At 43.8% G+C, this 25000-nt stretch overlaps 2 protein-coding genes across 2 annotated transcripts in view; one reads left to right on the forward strand and one right to left on the reverse strand.

The window, feature by feature from the left end:
• The window catches only part of LOC143279500 (exocyst complex component 7-like), a 27591-nt gene extending 20823 nt beyond the window's left edge, over window positions 1-6768 (forward strand). Inside the window, exons 19-21 of the mRNA XM_076583551.1 lie at window positions 2000-2084; window positions 2684-2725; window positions 4486-6768. Of these exons, the coding sequence (XP_076439666.1) occupies window positions 2000-2084; window positions 2684-2725; window positions 4486-4722 (364 nt within the window). The 3' untranslated portion in view covers window positions 4723-6768. The remainder of the gene's footprint in view (window positions 1-1999; window positions 2085-2683; window positions 2726-4485) is intronic.
• LOC143279510 (putative stereocilin-like protein) overlaps window positions 6702-25000 on the reverse strand; it is an 18876-nt gene continuing 577 nt past the window's right edge. The window contains exons 2-7 of the mRNA XM_076583561.1: window positions 20847-20996; window positions 18445-18590; window positions 17027-17169; window positions 15620-15717; window positions 13303-13453; window positions 6702-8432 (exon numbers count right to left, since the gene is read on the reverse strand). Of these exons, the coding sequence (XP_076439676.1) occupies window positions 8365-8432; window positions 13303-13453; window positions 15620-15717; window positions 17027-17169; window positions 18445-18590; window positions 20847-20996 (756 nt within the window). The 3' untranslated portion in view covers window positions 6702-8364. The remainder of the gene's footprint in view (window positions 8433-13302; window positions 13454-15619; window positions 15718-17026; window positions 17170-18444; window positions 18591-20846; window positions 20997-25000) is intronic.

The following is a 25000-nucleotide window of genomic DNA, read 5'->3' on the forward strand; positions in this document are numbered from 1 at the left end:
GGGAAATTACTCTGTAATTAATGCTTGGGGACTTAATTTGCTTTAAATTGATCTTTCTCATCTTTCATCTTAAACATTACATTTTGAAATTATACTCAATACATAAAAAGCTTAGATTTTTTTTTAAAGTGTATCACAAGTGAGTCTTGAAGCCCTTGCCTCTCTTGTTTGTTGTTGTTTTTGTTGTTGGTTGGTTTTATTTTTACAGACACAGTCATGTTTAAGGAAATGGTGTTTGAATAAGTGATACCCCCCAAAACAGAGTGTAGTTGCCTACATAGCAGGTAAAAAGCCCACTTATGTAGATATGAGTGAATGTGGGAGTTGTAGCCTATGAAGGAAGAAAAAGAAGAAGAGAAGAAGTAATGCTGAAAGTTAATATTCTCAACAGCAACTTACAAACACTTATTCCTTTGCTAGTATCTGTAGCTGGGCCAGAATTGTGCAGTACTGACACTTGGCCATTAGGAGAGGGAGTGATTCATCTTTGTGAGGCTTAACACTCTTGAATGAACTGTTGCTCCAAAAGTCACCATTAAAGAAACAGTAAAAGAAGTATGGCAGTTCAATAAGCAAGGACAGTTAGGTTGAAAGAAAATTATGGATGCAGGAAGTATGAAAAGCATGCTGCAACACATGGTTGTGTACACACTTATTTATTTATTTTTTAAAAAGAAAAAGAATTGTGGCAAATGAAAGCAAGTCCCATAACTAACAGTTAAGTCTAATAACTTACAGTTAAGGTATGGCATGCTATGACCGCACTATAATAATAATAATAATAGTATTTATATAGCGCTGAATGTTGTGCTGAGACAAATCAAAGCGCTTTCACACCAGTCATTCATATGCACGCAAAACTATAAAACTGAAGAAGAAACTGAAGACAAAGAAGAGACAGGGGAGGGAGGCTATCGTGAAGAGGTGGGTTTTAAGGCCAGACTTGAAAGAGCTGAGTGCGGAGACCTGACAAAGTGAAAGAGGAAGTTCATTCCAAATGCAAGGTCCAGAGACAGAGAAGGAATGGTGGCCGACAGTGAAGTGTTTGAATCTGGGTATGTGTAAAGAGAGTGCATCCAAAGCCGATCGTAGAGAGCAAGATGGAGTGTATACATGATACTATGTGGTACACATGATTGTATTGCCCTGTTGGAGTAAAGTTGTCACCCTTTTATTTGACACTTGATTGTATCATTAAGTTGAAGTAAAGTTGTTACCATTCTACATGACAACATGTATCATCCAGTTGTAGTAAAGTTGTGATTTTTTTTTAATTTGACACATGATAAAAAAAAACATGATGAATGTTTTGTCCAGTGACACACAGTTGTAGTGTTCCGTTTGAGTATGATTGTGACTCTTCTCTAAGACACACGATTGTGTAGTCTGTTTGAAGTTGTGATCCCACTATGTGACATATGATTGTGTTGTCCAGTGACACACATGATTGTATTGTCACACATGATTGTATCGTCATGTGACACACATAATTGTATTGTCCAGTGACACACATGATTGTATTGTCACACATGATTGTATCGTCATGTGACATACATGATTGTATTGTCCAGTGACACACATGATTGTATTGTCCAGTGACACACATGATTGTATTGTCACACATGATTGTATCGTCATGTGACATACATGATTGTATTGTCCAGTGACACACATGATTGTATTGTCCAGTGATGCACACGATTGTATCATCCTGTGACACACATGATTGTATTGTCTTGTGACACACATGATTGTATTGTCCAGTGACATGGATGATTGTATTGTCTAGTGACACAGATGATTGTATTGTCCAGTGACACATATGATTTTATTGTCCAGTGACACACATGGTTGTATTGACCAGTGACACATGTAATTGTATTGTCCAGTGACAAACATGTTGACACACATGATTGTATTGTCCATTGACACATGATTGTATTGTCCATTTACACACATGATTGCATTGTCTAGTGACACACATGATTGTATTGTCCAGCTGGAGTAAAGTTCTGCACTACATTCTGGAGGTGGACAAGCCCATGTCTGTACAGAGAGCCAGCCAGATGGACTCCACAGTCAAGGTACCTATTTCTTTGGTCCATGCATTTTTGTCTGACTGGTTTTCTTTTTGTTGTTTTACAGGATTTGTAACCATTTAAAGTCCTGTGTGTCTGGTCATATGTATGTATGTGTTGTTGTTGTTAATTGATTTTATGTCCATTCACTGAGAGTGGTAAATGAAAAAAGAAAAGGAAAAGGGGTGGGGGTTGTGGCAAGGGGTGTGGGGGTTTGGGATGGGAGGGGTGTGTGTGTGTGTGTGTGTGTGTGTGTGTGTCACACATTGTGACTCTGTTTAGGTGTATGCATGGCCAGACGTGTGTGTATATGTGACATTTTTGTCACATATACAATGTGTGTGTGTGTGTGTGTGTGTGTGTGTGTGTGATCATGCATGTGCACACACATACATTGTGACTGTGTTTATGTGTGCATTTATTTTTTGACATTTTGGTCTAATTGTCAGTTTTGTAACTTAGATATATATTTTTTTACTTACGTTTTTTTTTTTTTCAAAAGTTTAAATCAATCCCATCTGTGTGAATAATTATTTCATGTGTCGTTGTGCCTCATTTTTTGTTTCAGAAGATGATCAAGTAATCAGTTCTCATTTATCTTTCAGCTGAAAGACAAAGAAAGGCAGAACATTAAGGATAAATTCACAGTAAGTGCTTCAACCTTCTTTCCTTTTTTTCTGTTAACTGTGTAGTTGAGGGCATACTTTTTGCAGTGTGGTTTAGCGTAGCATTGCACTGGTAAATATAGAATGAGACGACAGCCTGAGGATAGAGGGAATACACCATAAGACAGAAACTAGCCGCCCATACTTTGACATGATGGACACAACCTTTCTAACAAAATTAATTTGCTAATGTATCCATCACTGCCTAGTCATGATGGGCTAAATTTTTGTATAGATATTGGTTTGGTTTTTTTTTTCTATCTGCTGTATGTATTTTTAAGATTAAGCATCCTTCTTGTTGTTTTAGTTGTTGTTTTTTTCTGTCCATGTTCTCTGTCACTTCAGTCATATTTGGTATGCTTTTTTTTTTTTTTTAATTTTTTTTACAACCTTGCTGCATGCCAGAACGGGTTGTGGTTTATGTGATAAGAGAATTTGAAAGGATTTGGTGTTTTTACTGGGTTTTGATGAGAGGATAATTATGGCACCCTTATAGGGGTTTTATCAGAAGATATGACACATTTACAGGTGTTTTTGAGACGACATAGTACCCCATACAGGAATTTAATGCAAGGATATATACATGTACATGGGTTTATGAGAGGATATGGTAGGTTTACAGTGATTTAACAAAAGGATATAGTACCCATACAGGTTTACAAGATTTAAATGATATGATACATTTTCTGGGGTTTTATAAGAGGATATGTTTACAATGATATAATAAGAGGATATGGTACCCTTTCAGGGTTTACAGGATTTGATAAGATGATATGGTGCCGTTACAGGGGTCTGAGAGTATGTGGTATGCTTGCAGTGGTTTCATAAAAGGACACAGTATCCTTAGAGGTGTGGTTTATTTACAGGGTTTGATGTGAGGACATGATGCATTTACAGGGGTTTAATGAGAGAACATTGTTCCTTTACACGAGTTTGACGAGAGGACTTTGTACAAATTTGAGGATTTAATGACAGGACATGGTACATTTACATGGGTTTAATGAGAGGACATGGTATGTTTACAGGGGGTTAATGAGAGGATATGGTACATTTACAGGTGTTTAATACAATGGCATGGTACCCTTACAGGGATCTAATGAGAGAACATGGTACGTTTACAGGGCCAGGATTAGTGTGAGGCCATGTTATGTTAACAAGGGTTTAATGAGAGGCCACGTTATGTTGACAGGGGACTGATGCGAGGACATGTTACATTGACAGGGGATTAATGCAAGGCCTTTTTGCCTGAACAGGGGATTAATGTGAGGCCATGTTGTGTTAACAAGGGATTAATGGGAGGACATGTTACGAGGGCATGTTATGTTGACAGGAGATTGATGTGAGGCCATATTACTTTGACAGGGGATCAATGTGATGACATGTTACGTTGACAGGGGATTAATGAATTAATTTGTGGACATGTTTCGTTGACAAGGGATTAATGCGAGGACATGGGGATTAATGTGAGGATGTTACATTGACAGGGGTTCATATGCCTTGCACGGCAAAAGATGTGCTTGTGTGTGCGCGCTTGTGTGTCTACATCTTGTGTGGAGTGGATGTGTGTTTATGGGTTGGAGTTGGAGTGGGATGATGTGTGCGTGCGGGGGTGTATTTGTGTGTTTTTAGTATGCATATGTCATTGTATTTTTCATTGTAAACACTCAGGGCTTTTGTAACATTAGATTTGGCGTACCAAATGTCCTTTATTGTTATAATCATTATTATAATTCTTATTACAGGGGTTCAACAAAGAGCTGGAGGATATCCACCGCATCCAGAAGGGCTACGCCATCCCTGACCAGGAGCTGAGGCAACAGCTGATTCAGGAGAACAAGGACTTCCTGATTCCTCGCTACCAGATGTTCTACAACAAGTACAGCATCCTCAACTTCACCAAAAACAGATCCAAATACGTCAAGTTTGATGTGGAAGGGGTCAACAAGATGCTCGACAGTTTCTTTGATGCTTCTGCATAGTGTGCGCGTATGTGTGTGTGTGTGTGTGTGTGTGTGTTGCATTTAATGGTTATAAACTGAAGTTCTTTCCAAGAGGTAAGTATTGACCCAGCATTTTATGAGCGCACATTGAGCATAGAGTGTTTTCTATCGCTTGTCCATGTCTGGACGGCAATGGTATGCTGTTTGCAAGGCAAATGGGTGTGAAACTTTTGGGCTGTGCAGATCTGAGACATCTCTGCAAATATTCTGCATTCTTTTATGGCAACTGGAAGCCCATCTGCATTTGCAGAAAAATGTATGGTTTTCACTTTTTGTTTGTTTTTATTGTTAGTGAAAGAGCAGTAGTATACACAGATCTGAAGTTGATGTACTCAGATATGAGTCGTTGACATTTATGTTAGGCTCCTTCTGACTAAAAAGATGGAGACTGTGTTTGGAGCAAGATACTAATCGTTTTTATGCCTGTTGCCAGGAACGGAGTTTTCTAAATTAGCACAGCTTGCACATTATTTTGGTTCAGATTCAGTTTGCGTCTAGTTTTCTTATGTGGGTACTCAATCAACTATAAATTGCGTTATGTTTATTGTGTATATGTGTTTGCAGGCATCTGTGAGTGTGAGAGAGAGAGGTGGATTCACATTTTGGTTTGTATATGACTGATTGGGGTATTCTGGTGTGCATGTGTGTGTGTGTGTGTGTGTGTGTGTGGATGAAATTGAGCACCTATGTGGTAGATAAAGATGTTTTTATGTCCAAAGGCATGTGGATTCAATACAAATTATGTACATATATACAAGTTCTATGTGTAATCTGTCTTCTTTTCCATTTTCTGTATTCTAGGGTGTTTTGAACAAAAGCTAAGCTTTGTCTGAATGATATATACCCAATATCAGGATTGAAAAGAAGTCAGATGGCAGAACATATTATGTACTTCAGCGTGGAGTCTTGTATTACTGGTGAAGTTCAGATGGAGATGGGAAGTACAGTTTGTATGTTGCATGTTTGTTTATCTCAGAGCCATTTATTAGGCCAGTGCACAGTGTACATTTATATTCATACAGAATGCTGGAAACAAAAACATGTTTTGTGTGCAATATTTTACAGTCAGTCACAATGCATGTGCTGTGTGCTTGATTGTCTTTTTTTTATATTTGTTGTTGCTTTTGTTTATTTTTGTGTGTGTTTTGTTGTTGTTGTTTTAAGTGTTCGATCCAAGGTTTTTGTTTTGCCAGATGAGAACATGTGCAAGAATGCCATGCGTGGGAAACATGTGCTGCAAGCACACACCGTAGTGATGAATTATCATTAAAAGAAGATTTCTCAACTATTTTTGTGGACAGATACCCATTTGAAACATAATTAAGATGGAGTCTTTTCAAACCTGTCAATTTTCTGAAAGGTGCTGTCAGGTACTTGTTCCATTCAGGTATTTCTGTCTTTAGAAGAATACACACACAACCATTAAAGTGAAAGTGATATTAACAGTAACCGTTTCGGTGCTGTCAGGTACATGTTCCATTAAGGTATTTCTGTCTTTAGGAGAACACACACACAACCGTTAAAGTGTAAGTGATATTAACAATAACCGTTTCAACAACATTGTCCAGAAACCGTATCCTTGCCTTTTATGTTTGCTTTATGCATTATGCATTTGCCAACTTGACTCTGTCATGAGAGTAACCAATATTTGTAAGATCTGTATGTGTGAACTTCAGTGTAGGTGTACTAAGTCAGCCCAGTATTTTTTAATGTTGTTGTTTATTAAGATTGGGCTAGAGCAATGTTTCTGCGCTCATACCTGTTGCATGTGTACAGTGTGTATTTGTAAAAAAAAGGACATTTTGAAGATCCAGTTATGGAAGTGCAAAGGATGGCTATCAAAGCCAAAAGACCAGATGAATGGTAAAGTATTGAAGTCTGCAGTGGTGAATGAAGGTGCTGTGCTCATATTAAGACAGATGTGTGATGTAGTCTTAAATTTATCATGTTTTTTTGTGTGTTGTTTTGAAGATTGTACCAGCTTTAGTGAGAACATACTGTGCCCATGTGCTTCTCTCTCCATTAGTTAAAACAAACGAAATGAAAGAGAAGTTTCAGCAACATTTATTACAGGTTCTCAGCACACAAAGAGTAACAGTCAGTAAAACAGCTGCTTTTAGCTTGATCTTTTACCAAGAAATAACACATTTAACAAAAAGACTGAAAATGAAATGTGGAGACACTTCCAGAAGAACATTTTCACTTTTATATGAACGGTCAGAAAAAGGCAGCCACCATAACTGCTGTATACCGTGCAAGGCATTAAGTCAACAGGATCTGATCATGATGCTTGTGTGGCCAAACAGCTTGCTCAGTTGTCTCAAGATCGACATAGGCACTGTGTCTCATCATCATCTCTGTGCTTGATTTACCTGTACTCCGGTGCGTCAAGAACGACTGTTGTTAACCAGATGGATATTTTAGGATGCACAGTCACTTGCCATCTGGACAGCCTGACACTGTGGTAGAACCCGTTCATAAACAATACTCTGCAGTCAGCCTGTTACACTGTGATTACCAGTGCAGTCCAAATGGCTATCAGCTTGAACAGTGTATACATACAACAAAAATGCACGAATATATCAACATTAATAACATACAAACAGTGTCTTTCCAAGGAAAATTTAAAAGAGATGCGATGCTACCATTAAAAATATTAGTGTGATTACCACATGAAGTATAGTAGATCTCAAAAAAAGAAAAGCTGCTGTTTTGGGTTGTTTTGTTTCTTCTTGTTTTTTAAGCAAGAAGATAAAAATAATTTAAGTGGCTTTCTGTTTTTGTTCTGCTTCTTGTCTGAAACCACCAGAGAATAAAGCTGTCTACAAACACATGATGCTTCTGCTTTCCAAGTAGCTGTCAACCTGAGAGCTGTTTGCACAATCAGCGTCCGACTGGATAAAACTAATGAATGTACTTTTTCATGAAACAATAAATGCTGCATCAAAATCTGCCTGTGTGATTGTCAACACATGAACCATTGACAACATACCGTGTTTCTCACAATGGGAGAGAGTGTGTGTGTGCTGCATCATAAACTGCATCAAATGAAAATCATGAAAGATCAGTCTCCCATGCGGAATGACTGTTGATGCCAGATATTTTCTGAACAGTGATGTCATCTTCAGAAACTGGACCGTAACACAGGGTGTTTTTGTCTGCTTGTCAACTTGTCTGGTATTTTATGCTGTCCAGTGTTAATCTATTCTATCATCAGCTTTTTCCAGACAGCTGGTACAATGTCAGCCATTGTAAAGCCTTCACTTGAACTTGCTTTGAGTTTTTGTTGTCAAATGTGATAGGTGACACCAAGTGGCAGTCAGAATTAAGTTTTCAGACACAGACAGGGTGCATATGAGCTGATAAGACTCCGCAGTCTGATTTGAGTTAAATGAAAAAGAAAAAAGAAAAAAAGGCTGCATCTTATAGGCAGGTTAATTACAGTATGTGAGTTAGAAATACAGATAAAAACAAGTGTCGTACAAATGTGAAGGTTTGTGGTAACACAGCACACTTATCTACAACACAACACCAAGGAAATAAGAAATCCGAATAAAGCTGAATCAACATCAAGTTTTCCTTTTCTCACATGCTGCAGTTGGCATGCAGTAACGTGTCTCTTCAGCCATTCAACATGGCCAGAGAACCAGCCACTGTGGTCAGCAGGAGACTCACAGCCATTCTCATGTCTGCAGAAAAAGCAAAGTTCCATTCATTAGAACTGTCACAAATGTTCCTGGAGAAGACCGTCTGTGATAGATGCCGCAAAACTTGTGGCAAACAAACTGTTCAGTTAATTTTAGGTACCTTTTCGTGTGCAGGCAAATGTTTCTTTCATATGCAATCATAATAAATAGAAATTGTTAATTTGCAATATTGGCAAAAAGAAAGCTAAGAAGTTTCTCATTTGGCCAGTACTAGGGACTCAGAAAACAGGGAAAAAATGAACCAAAACGCTCATGGGAAGACACACATATGATTACAAGAGTTTTCCATTCTGGACAAGAAATGATGACCCCTATTTATTAATCTGAATTATCACATGACATAATTATGTGAAGTGAAAAAACAAAAAGGAAATGCATACACACATCAGGGATGCCAGTCACTTGGACTGAAAATGAACAACATTTATTCAAAGAATACATGTATGGAATGGAGAGCCATGTGTAAACCATGCTTTAATGTTTTGGAAGACATATTGAAGGAGAGTGGCAGAGAAACGTGAGGTTCAGATTTGTTCAGCAGAAAAACTGAACACTCAATATGTACCACTGTGTTTCTCTGTGGTGAACCTGAGGGCACAGAATTCTGTCAGCTGGTTTTTAATAGCGTGAAGGCACATACTCATGTAAAGGTTTAGGAATTTTATGAGGCAGAGGTCCAGACATGATGCAAAAGCATACACAGGAGGTCTTGTACTTTACTCTCTGTTTAACAGGAAGCCCATGCGCACGCACACACACTCTCACACATGCAAGCACACATGCACACACACACAACACACAGTTGTTTCACTCTAAATTATAATGTAATATGATCTTACCCAAATGTTTTTCTTTTTACATAATAACTGATGTGTGTAGGGTAATCAGTGAAGGATGTGTCAGTTCTCTTTGATATTTGCTGACAGGCATGACATGAGCCGAAAGAGAATTTTCTGTTTTGGTTGAAGCAGACAAAGTATTTTGAATTGAATTGAAGCCCTATGTGTATTTTTTTTATACAGAGTTGTACAATGTTGAGACTTACACATCCCTAAAAAATGAGTTTGGCAGCAGAATTGTGTAACTTTTTGGAGAGGTTTGAAGAGTTGCTGTTGATACCCAGCAAGTCTGACTTATAAATCTGGTCCACTTCTCTTTTCTCAGTGTAGGCCTCTTTTGCACGTAAACATAGCAGACCTCTTTTACATACAAACACAGACCTCTTTTACACACAAAAACAGTAAACCTTCACACACAAGAACAGCAGACCTCTTTTACACACAACGACAGCAGACATCTTTTACATACAAAAACAGACCACTTTTACATTTAGACACAATAGACCTCTTTTACATACAGACACAGACCTCTTTTACATACAGACAGAATAGACCTCTTTTACATACAAAAACACCACTTTTACATACAGACACAACAGACCTCTTTTACATACAGACACAGACCTCTTTTACACACAAAAACAGTAAACCTTCACACACAAAAACAGCAGACCTCTTTTACACACAAAAACAGCAGGCTGCTTTTACGCACAATGGCAGCAGACCTCTTTTATACACAAAAACAGTAAACCTTCACACACAAAAACAGCAGACCTCTTTTACACACAAAAACAGTAAACCTTCACACACAAAAACAGCAGACCTCTTTTACACACAAAAACAGCAGTCTGCTTTTACGCACAATGGCAGCAGACCTCTTTTATACACAAAAACAGTAAACCTTTACACACAAAAACATCAGACCTCTTTTACACACAAAAACAGTTAGCCTTTACACACAAAAACAGCAGACCTCTTTTACACACAAAAACATCAGACCTCTTTTACACACAAAAACAGTTAGCCTTTACACACAAAAACAGCAGACCTCTTTTACACACGAGAGCAGACCTCTTTTACATACAAAAACAGACCACTTTTACATACAGACACAATAGACCTCTTTTACATACAGCAGACCTCTTTTAAACACAAACACAGCAGACCTCTTTTACACACATAAAACAGACTTCTTTTACAAACACAAACATTGTAGACCTTTTTTTACACACAAACACCAACACAGCAGACCTCTTGTACAAACAGACACAGCAGACCTCTTGTACAAACAGACACAGCAGACCTCTTGTACACACAGACACAGCAGACCTCTCGTACACACAGACACAGCAGACCTCTTGTACAAACAGACACAGCAGACGACCTCTCGTACACACAGACACAGCAGACCTCTTGTACACACAGACACAGCAGACCTCTTGTACACACACAGTAGACCTCTTGCACAAACAGACACAGCAGACCTCTTGTACAGACAGACACAGCAGAAACAGCAGACCTCTTGTACAGACACAGCAGACCTCTTGCACAAACAGACACAGCAGACGACCTCTTGCACAAACAGACACAGCAGACCTCTTGTACAAACAGACACAGCAGACCTCTTGTACAAACAGACACAGCAGACCTCTTGTACACACAGACACAGCAGACCTCTTGTACAAACAGACACAGCAGACCTCTCGTACACACAGACACAGCAGACCTCTTGCACAAACAGACACAGCAGACCTCTTGCGCATACAGACACAGCAGACCTCTTGTACACACAGACACAGCAGACGACCTCTTGCACAAACAGACACAGCAGACCTCTTGCACAAACAGACACAGCAGACGACCTCTTGCACAAACAGACACAGCAGACCTCTTGTACAGACAGACACAGCAGACCTCTTGTACACACAGACACAGCAGACGACCTCTTGCACAAACAGACACAGCAGACAGCAGACCTCTTGTACAGACAGACACAGTAGACCTCTTGTACAGACAGACACAGCAGACCTCATGCGCAAACAGACACAGCAGACACAGCAGACCTCTTGTACAAACAGACACAGTAGACCTCTTGCACAAACAGACACAGCAGACCTCTTGTACAAACAGACACAGTAGACCTCTTGTACAGACAGACACAGCAGACCTCTTGTACAGACAGACACAGCAGACCTCTTGTACACACAGACACAGCAGACCTCTTGTACACACAGACACAGACCTCTTGTACAGACAGACACAGCAGACCTCTTGTACAGACAGACACAGCAGACCTCTTGTACAGACAGACACAGCAGACCTCTTGCACACACAGACACAGCAGACGACCTCTTGCACAGACACAGCAGACCTCTCGTACACACAGACACAGCAGACGACCTCTTGCACAGACAGACACAGCAGACCTCTTGCACACACAGACACAGCAGACGACCTCTTGCACAGACACAGCAGACCTCTTGTACAAACAGACACAGCAGACGACCTCTCGTACAGACAGACACAGCAGACCTCTTGTACAAACAGACACAGCAGACCTCTTGTACAGTTCAAACAGACACAGCAGACCTCTTGTACACACAGACACAGCAGACCTCTTGCACACACAGACACAGCAGACCTCTTGTACAGACAGACACAGCAGACCTCTTGCACAAACAGACACAGTAGACCTCTTGCACAAACAGACACAGCAGACCTCTTGTACAGACACAGCAGACACAGCAGACCTCTTGTACAGACACAGCAGACACAGCAGACCTCTTGTACAGACAGACACAGCAGACCTCATGCGCAAACAGACACAGCAGACCTCTTGTACACACAGACACAGCAGACCTCTTGTACAGACAGACACAGCAGACCTCTTGTACAGACAGACACAGCAGACCTCTTGTACAAACAGACACAGCAGACCTCTTGTACACACAGACACAGCAGACCTCTTGCACACACAGACACAGCAGACCTCTTGCACAAACAGACACAGCAGACACAGCAGACCTCTTGTACAGACAGACACAGCAGACCTCTTGTACAGACAGACACAGCAGACCTCTTGTACAGACAGACACAGCAGACACAGCAGACCTCTTGTACAGACAGACACAGCAGACCTCTTGTACACACAGACACAGCAGACCTCTTGTACAGACAGACACAGTAGACCTCTTGTACAGACAGACACAGCAGACCTCTTGTACAGACAGACACAGCAGACACAGCAGACCTCTTGTACAGACAGACACAGCAGACCTCTTGTACAGACAGACACAGCAGACAGCAGACCTCTTGTACAGACAGACACAGCAGACCTCTTGTACAGACAGACACAGCAGACCTCTTGTACACACAGACACAGCAGACCTCTTGTACACACAGACACAGCAGACCTCTTGCACAAACAGACACAGCAGACCTCTTGTACAGACAGACACAGCAGACAGCAGACCTCTTGTACAGACAGACACAGCAGACACAGCAGACAGCAGACCTCTTGTACAGACAGACACAGCAGACACAGCAGACCTCTTGTACAGACAGACACAGCAGACCTCTTGTACACACAGACACAGCAGACCTCTTGCACAAACAGACACAGCAGACGACCTCTTGCACAAACAGATACAGCAGACCTCTTGTACAGACACAGCAGACACAGCAGACAGCAGACCTCTTGTACAGACAGACACAGCAGACCTCATGCGCAAACAGACACAGCAGACCTCTTGTACACACAGACACAGCAGACCTCTTGTACAGACAGACACAGCAGACACAGCAGACCTCTTGTACAGACACAGCAGACCTCTTGCACAAACAGACACAGCAGACCTCTTGTACACACAGACACAGCAGACCTCTTGCGCAAACAGACACAGTAAACCTCTTGTACAGACAGACACAGCAAACCTCTTGCACAAACAGACACAGTAAACCTCTTGTACACACAGACACAGCAGACCTCTTGTACAGACAGACACACCCCTCACCAGAGGCTGCCCCTTTATCGTTGTCCCCAGAGATGGTGAGTTTTTTAATGATAACATCCAGCTGAGATCCATTGAGGAATTCCAGCTGTTCAGGCTTGATGGCGAGGAGCTGCTGAGTGCTCAGAGATTCCAGCTGCAGCACTGTCAGGGCCTGCCATATATATCACATCACGCTGCTCTTCATTTCTAAAAGGAGGAGAAAGGTGGCAGAATGATTAAGACGCTCAGCTGCCAATAGACAGTCTGTGATTGTGTGGGTTCGAATCCCGTTCTCGCCCATTCTCCCTAGCTTGACTGGAAAATCAAACTGAGCGTCTAGTCATTCGGATGAGATGATAAACCAAGGTCCCATGTGCAGCACGCACTTGGCACACTGAAAAAGAACCCATGGCAACGAGAGTGTTGTCCTCTGGCAAAATTCTGTAGAAGAAATCCACTCTTGATATGTACACAAATGTATAAGCATGCACTCAAATGCCTGACTTAGCGCGATGGGTTATACTGCTGGTCAGGTATCTGCCTAGCAGATGTGGTGTAGCGTATATGATTTGTCCAAACTCAGTGATGGCTCCTAGAGAGACTGAAACTGCCATATATATATATATATATATATATATATATATATATATATATATATATATATATATATATATATATGTGTGTGTGTGTGTGTGTGTGTGTGTGTGTGTGTGTGTGTGTGTGTGGAGTGATGGCCTAGAGGTAACGCGTCCGCCTAGGAAGCGAGAGAATCTGTGCGCACTGGTTCGAATCACGGCACAGCCCCTGAAATTTTCTCCCCCTCCACTAGACCTTGAGTGGTGGTCTGGACGCTAGTCATTCGGATGAGACGATAAACCGAGGTCCCGTGTGCAGCATGCACTTAGCGCACGTAAAAGAACCCACGGCAACAAAAGGGTTGTTCCTGGCAAAATTCTGTAGAAAAATCCACTTTGCTAGGAAAAACAAATAAAACAGCATGCAGGAAAAAATACAAAAAAATGGGTGGCGCTGTACTGTAGCGACGCGCTCTCCCAGGGGAGAGCAGCCCGAATTTCACACAGAGAAATCTGTTGTGATAAAAAGAAATACAAATACAATATATATATATATATATATATATATATATATATATATATATATATCACATGCTGCTCTTCATTTCAAAGTGAACAGTTTCACACGAGACCTTGGTATACTACCTCATCCACATGACAAGTTTCCAGACCACCACTCATGGTCTCGTGGAGGGGAGAGAGAGAGAGAGAGAGAGAGAGAGAGAGAAAGGTGAATGTGGTGGATACTCCATTATTCTGGCACACAAGCACACCAGATGCCTCAGTTTCCATGTTTTGTTGAGGGTGCTGCAGTCTCGAAGCGGAAGACTGGCAGCACACAGCCAAGCTTCACCCACTTCACAAATGTCTCTTTAGTTCAGCAGCACTGGTCAAATAAAAAATTCCGACCAATTCTGCAGGCGTCTTATTTCCCAGGGCCTGACTAATATCACATCATCAGATGACGCATTATGGGAGAAAATCAAGGCAACATTTTGATCTGTATAGGAACTTCAAACTACATCATTGTAGCATTATCAGCCTTCATTGCACAGTGAAGGGGGGGAATACACAACAGCTGACAACACTGACATGGGGCAATAAAGAGGAAAAGAAAAAAAAAAACCCAACAACAACACAGGAACTAAACAGGGAAAGAGAGCACTGAAAGACAGTGGACACGCAGAGAAAACCACCGCAATCAACCAAAACATGGAGCTTGCACCGTGGCCCACCCACTCACACCCACGCCCACCACCCCCCACACATTAATTCTTATTTTGAGAAACTAAAAACTCAAGACATCTCCATATGTGTACTTCATTACTGAAATTGTCCATGAAATGAGAGCAGTCAACTGTGAATACTTGTCACAATACTGCGGTAAGCTCACCTGGAACATTACATACGATACAGAAACAGTGCATTTATTGGAATATTGATGTGAAAAAAGGAGAAAAAGGCAAAAAACAACAACCAAACAAACAAAAAAAAAAGTTTTTTTTTCCGCCAATGAAGCAGGTATGTGAAGCTCTCTCTCTCTCTCTCTCTCTCTCTCTATATATATATATATATATACAGTCCTGGTGCTGCATGTCCAACATGCAACTGACGCCACCCCCAGACCCCCGAAAAGAAAAAAACAACAACAACCAAAAACAAAACAACAACAACAACAAAAAACAAAACAAAACAAACAAAAAAAAAACCCACAAAAAAAAACACAAAAAACAAACAAAACAAAACAATGAAAGCAAACCCACCGCAAAGTCTTCTGGTGGAATGAGAGCCATTGTGTCCGGGTCCAAAACAGACAGCTGGGAGGGTGACAGCTGAGACAGACACAGGCCCCCACAGCCAGCTGAAACAAAGGGTGGCACACATGATTCAGCAACAGTGCAGGGTCTCTTCGGGTGGGTAGCCATCACAACTGACGCCCCCAGCTATCACATCCACCCACTCACACAAACCACCATCCAACTGACGCCCCCCACCCCCTACCTCCCCACATCCATCCACTCACACAATCCACATAACGCCCCCCCTACCTCCCCACATCCATTCACTCACACAATCCACATAACGCCCTCCCCCTACCTCCCCACATCCATCCACTCACACAATCCACATAACGCCCCATACCTCCCCACATCCATCCACTCACACAATCCACATAACGCCCCCCACCCCCTACCTCCCCACATCCATCCACTCACACAATCCACATAACGCCCCCCACCCCCTACCTCCCCACATCCATCCACTCACACAATCCACATAACGCCCCCCCCCACCTCCCCACATCCATTCACTCACACAATCCACATAACGCCCCCCACCCCCTACCTCCCCACATCCATCCACTCACACAATCCACATAACGCCCCTACCACTTCCTACCTCCCCACATTCATCCACTCACACAATCCACATAACGCCCCCCACCCCCTACCTCCCCACATCCATCCACTCACACAATCCACATAACGCCCCCCCCCCACCTCACCACATCCATTCACTCACACAATCCACATAACGCCCCCCCTACCTCCCCACATCCATCCACTCACACAATCCACATAACGCCCCCCCCTACCTCCCCACATCCATCCACTCACACAATCCACATAACGCCCTCCCCCTACCTCCCCACATCCATCCACTCACACAATCCACATAACCCCCATACCTCACCACATCCATCCACTCACACAATCCACATAACGCCCCTACCACTTCCTACCTCCCCACATCCATCCACTCACACAATCCACATAACCCCCCTACCTCACCACATCCATCCACTCACACAATCCACATACCCCCCCCCCCCTCTACCTCCCCACATCCAACCACTCACACAATCCACATAACGCCCCTACCACTTCCTACCTCCCCACATCCATCCACTCAAAATCCACATAACGCCCCCCACCCCTCTACCTCCCCACATCCATTCACTCACACAATCCACATACACCCCCCCACCTCACCACATCCATCCACTCAAAATACACATAACGCCCCCCCTCCCCACCCCTCCACGCCCACCTCCCCACATCCATCCACTCACGCAATCCACCATCCTACTGACCACCTGACGCCCCCCCCCCCCCCGACCCTCCCCCCCCCCCGGATCGCCCCCCCCCTACCCCCACACCCACACGTACCAATAACTGTGCCCACAGTGGCCAGATCGGCCTGCAGCCAGGACGTGACGGGCCCCAGACTGCGCAAGGCAAGACCTGCCCATGCCTCCAAGACCTCCTGTATGCACCACTTGCCCGCCTCCCCGATCTCCGCCATCGCCTGTCTGCTGAGAGGAAGTCGGTGGGGGGTGCGGGGTGCGGGGTGGTGCGGGGAGGAGAGGAGGGGGAGCGGTGGGGGTGTGTGGGGGTGGGGAGGCGGGGTTAGTGTTCAGAGAAGATGACGAGGACGACATGAAGATGATTGGTGATCACAGCAAGAAAGTAGAAAGAAAAGTGTTCTTTGAACACAGGTTCAAAAAAAGAAAAAAGAAAAAAAAAAATCTTATTCTCACCCTCTTTGTCCTACACAGACGTAGGCGTGGACAAACACAAACACACACAAACACACACACACACACACACACACACACACGCGCACGCACACACACACACATATATATATATACACACACACAAACACACACAAATGCACAAACACCCGTTCATGCACTCACGTCCACATTCACACATGCACATGTGCTCGGACTTCACACACACACACACACACACACACACACGCACACAACCCCCCCCCCCCCCCTCCACCGCAAGTTTTCACTTCCTTCACTCTTCCAACTCTCCCTCTCTCATGTAATGCCCCCCCACCCCCCCACCCCCCGCGTCACCCCCCCTCCCCGTCCTCCCTTCTCTTCTGAATTCATGCCCCTCCCCTCCACCCTCCCCACTCCCCGAGGCTCGTTTTTTTTACAGCTTGTCAGGCGAGGTTCTCGAGAGACACTTGAGTTCGAATCCCACTCTCACCCTTTCTCCCAAGTTTGACTAGAAAATCAAACTGCAGCGTCTAGTCTTTCGGATGAGACGATAAACCGTTTGCAGCATGCACTTGGCGCACTGGAAAAGAACCCATGGCAACAAAAATGTTGTCCTCTGGCAAAATTATATAAAAAGAAAATCCACGCTGATTGGTACACAAATATATAAGCATGCACTCAGGGCCTGACACCTTGGGTGATGCTGCTGTCAGGCATCTGCCTAGCAGATGTGGTGTAGCGTATATGGATTTATCCGAACGCAGTGACGCCTCCTTGAGAAAGTGAAAGTGAAAGTGAAAGTGAAACTCTCCAGAGACACGCGGCAAGAGTGGCTAGATTCTTGAGAGTCAAAGGCTGGGAAGCTTGCCTTCAGAGCGATAAGGTGGGCGTACAGATGTACTTCCCGCCTCGCAATTCGTGTCATCTGCGCATGTATTTCTCGCAACAACAGCGCCAGCGCAGAGGGGGGGGGGGACAAATCATATGCAGTGAGGGCTGCACGTATTGTTGCCGGGCGACAATCCATGCCGCCAAAAAAGTCATTGCCGCAACAAACACGTCTCTGACCTGTAGGCACTTTCAGAGACGCTGCTGATAAAATGTGGACCCAGTCCGCACACCACGGCCCCCATCTGCTGCAGCTGTCCACCGAGGATGTTGGTCCCCGACGTGATGCCGTTCAGTGCCATCCAACGAATCGCCATCGTATCCAACTGCAGCCCACAGAGAGGAGAGTAGCATCATCATCGTCATCGTCATCATCATTGTCTTCTTCATCATCATCGTCATCGTCATCGTCATCGTCATCTTCATCATCATCGTCGTCGTCATCATCATCATCGTCATCATCATCATCATCATCGTCACACAGTATCAGTATCAGTAACTCAAAGAGGCGTCACTGCGTTCGGACAAATCCATATACGCAACACCCCATCTGCTACGCAAATGCCTGACCAGCAGCATAACCCGACGCGCTTAGTCAGGCCTTGAGAAAAAAAAAAAGAAAAAAAAAGAAAAGAAAAAAAAGTAAATAAATAAGTAAATGAATTTGAAAAAAACCTAAAAGAATAAATAATCAATAAAATAAATGAATAAATATATTTTTTAAACACACAAAAAAAGAGAGAGTAATATCATCACCATCACCATCACCGCCATCATCACACAGAAAGGAGAGTAATACCATCATCATCATCATCAACTGTCGCTGTCATCATTTCAAGCGCTTCATCTGTTCCAGCATCAGTCCATGTGTCGGCTGAGGAATCACCACCATCATCAACAACACCATCACCATCACCATCAGCAGCTGCAGCTGCAGCATAACCACCAGAACTGCACCCATTATCGCCGTCATCACCCCATGCTTCTAAAGGGTTCCTGGGTCCGGTTCACAAGCACCCTGCCCCCCCTACCATGGTGGCTGAGAACACGACCATCATTATCGTCACTACAGTTATCAACAGTGACCATCATTATCGTCACGACAGTTATCAACAGTGACCATCATTATCGTCACTACAGCCATCAACAGTGACCATCATTATCGTCACTACAATTATCAACAGTGACCATCATTATCGTCACTACAGTCATCAACAGTGACCATCATTATCGTCACGACAGTTATCAACAGTGACCATCATTATCGTCACTACAGCCATCAACAGTGACCATCATTATCGTCACTACAATTATCAACAGTGACCATCATTATCGTCACTACAGTCATCAACAGTGACCATCATTATCGTCACTACAGTCATCAACAGTGACCATCATTATCGTCACTACAGTCATCAACAGTGACCATCATTATCGTCACTACAGTCATCAACAGTCTTTATCCCAAGTTCGTCTGCCGTTCCTACGTTTATTTATTTATAGTCTGTTCATCTAAGATGATGATAATAGAAAACGTCAAGTTAAAGAAGTTAGCCAAGATCACCACCACCACCACCACCACCACCACAACAACAACCATCATCATCATATGAACCACTTCATTTGCGTCCAGTAATGAATGACATCAATTTTGCCAAGGGTTTTGTCGTTAGCATCAATCATATCGCCGTTATCACCACCATCTTCAGGCGCTCCTCACTCGTTTCTGTATCTGGCTGAGGGGGTGTGCATGCTGGGTATGTCCTTGTTTCCATAACCAAGCGAACGCTGGCATGGGTTACAGGATCTTTAACATGCGTATTTGATCTACTGCGTGCGTATACACACGAAGGGGGTTCAGGCACAAGTAGGTCTGCACATATGTTGACCTGGGAGAATGGAAAAATCTCCACCCTTTACCCACCAGGCGGCGTTACGAAGATTCGAACCCGGGACCCTCGGATTGAAAGTCCAACGCTTTAACCACTTGGCTATTGCGTCCATCATCATCATCATCATCGTAGTCGTCGTCGTCGTCGTCGTCGTCATTACTATTATCATCGTAGTCGTTGTTGTCATCATCATCGTCGTCATCGATCATCATCATCAATGTAATCGTAGTCGTCGTCATCATCAGCAACATCATCGTAGTCCTCGTCATCATCATCGTCGTCATCGATCATCATCATCATCAACATAATCGTAGTCGTCGTCATCATCATTGTCGTCATCGATCATCAACATCATCGTAGTCGTCATCATCATCATCAACATCATCGTAGTCGTCATCATCATCATCATCATCAACATAATTGTATTCGTCGTCATCATCATTGTCGTCATCATCATCAACATCATCGTAGTCCTTGTCATCATCATTAACATCATTGTAGCCGTTGTCATCATCATCGTCGTCATCGATCATCGTCATCAACATCATCGTAGTCGTCGTCATCATCATCGTCGTCATCGATCATCAACATGATCTTAGTCGTCGTCGTCGTCGTCACCATCATCGTAGTCATCATCATTGTCGTCATCGATCATCATCATCACCATTACTATCCTCACCATGACCTCACCTGCTTGGGTGCCCAGTTGTCCAGCTGACCCAGGACCTCCAGGTGCCTTAGGGTGATGTTCATGACCAGGAAGTCTATGGGCTCCAGACCCTGCACGATGCTCCCCGCGCTCAGCAGGACGTCACCCCACGTGCTGGGCTCTCCCCACACCTCCCCACACAGCCACCAAACACAGTGAGCGTTATACACGTTGTCTGCCTTTTGTTTTACAAGTGCTTTCGACAAAGCGTGTCACTGTCAAATCAGCAGCGTTATTCGATGTGTCTCTATATCATTAGCATTTTGGTTCAATTCAGTTTGACCTACAGCCCGGTTCACGAGCCTTCGCCCTTTCTGTGACGGTAATCTCAGCCTTTAATCTTCTTCGACGGTAATCCCAGCCTTCACCCTTTCTGTGACGGTAATCTCAGCCTTTAATCTTCTTCGACGGTAATCCCAGCCTTCACCCTTTCTGTGACGGTAATCTCAGTCTTTAATCTTCTTCGACGGTAATCCCAGCTTTTAATCTTTCTGTGACGGTAATCCAAGCTTTCACCCTTTCTGTGACGGTAATCTCAGCCTTTAATCTTTCTGTGACGGAAATCCCAGCCTTTAATCTTTCTGTGACGGAAATCCCAGCCTTTAATCTGATGTGACGCTTGTCCAAGCTTTCACCCTTTCCGTGACCGTAATCCAAGCCTTCACTCTTTATGTGACGATAATCCCTGCCTTTAATCTTCTGTAACGGTAATCCAAGCCTTCACCTTGTGACGGTAATCCCAGCCTTCGCCCTCTCCGTGACGGTAATCCAAGCATTCGCCATCTCCGTGACGGTAATCCAAGCACTCGCCCTCTCTGTGACGGTAATCCCAGCCACGACAAAACCACCCAGCTTGTTTTGCAGACTGTGACGAGAGTAGGGCCACCCTGTTTCGCTTTCTGTCACAGATCAGAGCCACTGTTCTAGCGATGATAAAAAGTAAACCCTCCTTCCAGATCATCATGATCTTAGGCGGAAGCCTCACAGCATGGCAGGACAGTCGTTTATCGCCAACAGCCATTCTTTCCTCATTCCACTGTTGAGAGGAATGCTGGTCCACCATCCTTTGGGGGAAACATCAGCCAAAGTGGTAGCCTTCAAAGCCCGGAGCTAGAACTCATTCATCTCCCGCCACTGTCACCACCACCACCACCACCACCACCACCCCATCTCCTGACTCCCATATCTCCGGCGCAAGTGCTCCCACTTTCTCAACACCATCCTCCACATCTCCACTTTCTACATCTCCACTTTCTTAACACCGTCCTCCACATCTCCACTTTCTACATCTCCACTTTCTCAACACCATCCTCCACATCTCCACTTTCTCAACACCATCCTCCACATCTCCACTTTCTACATCTCCACTTTCTCAACACCATCCTCCACATCTCCACTTTCTCAACACCATCCTCCACATCTCCACTTTCTCAACACCATCCTCCACATCTCCACTTTCTACATCTCCACTTTCTCAACACCATCCTCCACATCACCATTGTCTCAACACCATCCTCCACATCTCCACTTTCTACATCTCCACTTTCTCAACACCGTCCTCCACATCACCATTTTCTCAACACCATCCTCCACATCTCCACTTTCTACATCTCCACTTTCTCAACATCCTCCTCCACATCTCCACTTTCTACATCTCCACTTTCTCAACATCATCCTCCACATCTCCACTTTCCACATCTCCACTTTCTCAACACCATCCTCCACATCTCCACTTTCTACATCTCCACTTTCTCAACATCCTCCTCCACATCTCTACTTTCTACATCTCCATTTTCTCAACACCATCCTCCACATCTCCACTTTCTACATCTCCACTTTCTCAACACCATCCTCCACATCTCCACTTTCTACATCTCCACTTTCTCAACACCGTCCTCCACATCTCCACTTTCTCAACACCATCCTCCACATCTCCACTTTCTCAACACCATCCTCCACATCTCCACTTTCTACATCTCCACTTTCTCAACACCATCCTCCACATCTCCACTTTCTACATCTCCACTTTCTCAACACCATCCTCCACATCTCCACTTTCTCAACACCATCCTCCACATCTCCACTTTCTCAACACCATCCTCCACATCTCCACTTTCTACATCTCCACTTTCTCAACACCATCCTCCACATCACCATTGTCTCAACACCATCCTCCACATCTCCACTTTCTACATCTCCACTTTCTCAACACCATCCTCCACATCTCCACTTTCTCAACACCGTCCTCCACATCTCCACTTTCTCAACACCATCCTCCACATCTCCACTTTCTACATCTCCACTTTCTCAACACCATCCTCCACATCTCCACTTTCTACATCTCCACTTTCTCAACACCATCCTCCACATCACCATTGTCTCAACACCATCCTCCACATCTCCACTTTCTCAACACCATCCTCCACATCTCCACTTTCTCAACACCATCCTCCACATCTCCACTTTCTACATCTCCACTTTCTCAACACCATCCTCCACATCTCCACTTTCTCAACACCATCCTCCACACTTCGCTCCCCACCCTTCATCCACCCCTGTTCCTGCATGCCTCACAACAGGAGGAAGGCGGCAGAATGGTTAGTAAGGTCAAGTAGAGGGGGTGGGGTGGGGGGTAAACACTGGCGACTGAGGGATGCGGCGAAACAGTGCGCTCAGATTCTCTCGTGTTTCTAGGTGGACGCGTTACCCACTGGGCCAACACTCCGCACAGCATGGCTTGGTGGACCTTCGTTCACTCCGCCACACGCTCCACCAGTCCTTCTCTCTTTCTCTTCCTTCCCCTCACACACACACACACACACACACACACACACACACACACACACACACACACACACACACACACACACACACACACACACACACACACACACACACACACACACACACACACAGAATTGGACGGGAAGAAGTGGAGTCATGGCCCAGTGGGTAACGCGTCCGCCTAAGAAGCGAGAGAATCTGAGCGCACTGGTTCGATTCCCATAGTCCCCATTATTTTCTCGCCACCCTCCCCCCCCCCCCTCCACTAGACCTTGAGTAGTGGTCTGGACGCCAGTCGGCCATATCCAACTTTTTTCCCCTCAAGACGGACTGAGCAGTGTTCATAACAAGGCGTGGACGTTCACTCCGTCAGTCACGGAGTGATGGCCTAGAGGTAACGCGTCCGCCAAGGAAGCGAGAGAATCTGAGCGCGCTGGTTCGAATCACGGTTCAGCCGCCGATATTTTCTCCCCCTCCACTAGACCTTGAATGGTGGTCTGGACGCTAGTCATTCGGATGAGACGATAAACCGAGGTCCCGTGTGCAGCATGCACTTAGCGCACGTAAAAGAACCCACGGCAACAAAAGGGTTGTTCCTGGCAAAATTCTGTAGAAAAATCCACATCGAAAGGAAAAACAAATAAAACTGCATGCAGGAAAAAATACAAAAAAAAAGAAAAAAGAAAAAGAAAAAAGGGTGGCGCTGTAGTGTAGCAACGTGCTCTCCCTGGGGAGAGCAGCCCGAATTTCACACAGAGAGATCTGTTGTGACAAAAACAAATACAAATACACAGAGGAGTGGAGGGGAAGACATGTGTATGTCGCCCGCTTGAGACGATAAACCGCAGTCCCGTGTAGCATGCACTTAGCGCACGTAAAAGAACCTACGGCAACAAAAGGGTTGTCCCTGGCAAAATTCTGTAGAAAAATCCACAGTGATAGGAAAACAAAATTGTAGCGCAGGAATAAAATACCAAACAAACAAAAAAACCCAAAAAACAACAACAACAACAAAAAATAAAAATAAAAATGGATGGCGCTCTCAAGGTAGCGACGCGCTCTCCATGGGGACAGCAGCCCGAATTTCACACAGAGAAATCTGTTGTGACAACAACAAAAAAAGAGTAATACAACAACAAGAACAAGAACAGCAATAATAATAATAATAATAATAATAATAATGATAATGATAATAATAATAACAACAACAACAACAACAACAACAATAATAACAATAATAATAATAATAATAATAACAATAACAATAATAATAATAATGATAACAACAATAACAACAACAACAACAACAATAATAATAACAATAATAATGATAACAACAATAACAACAACA

This window comes from Babylonia areolata, chromosome 1 (assembly GCF_041734735.1).
Source record: "Babylonia areolata isolate BAREFJ2019XMU chromosome 1, ASM4173473v1, whole genome shotgun sequence".
Lineage (NCBI taxonomy): Eukaryota > Metazoa > Mollusca > Gastropoda > Neogastropoda > Buccinidae > Babylonia > Babylonia areolata.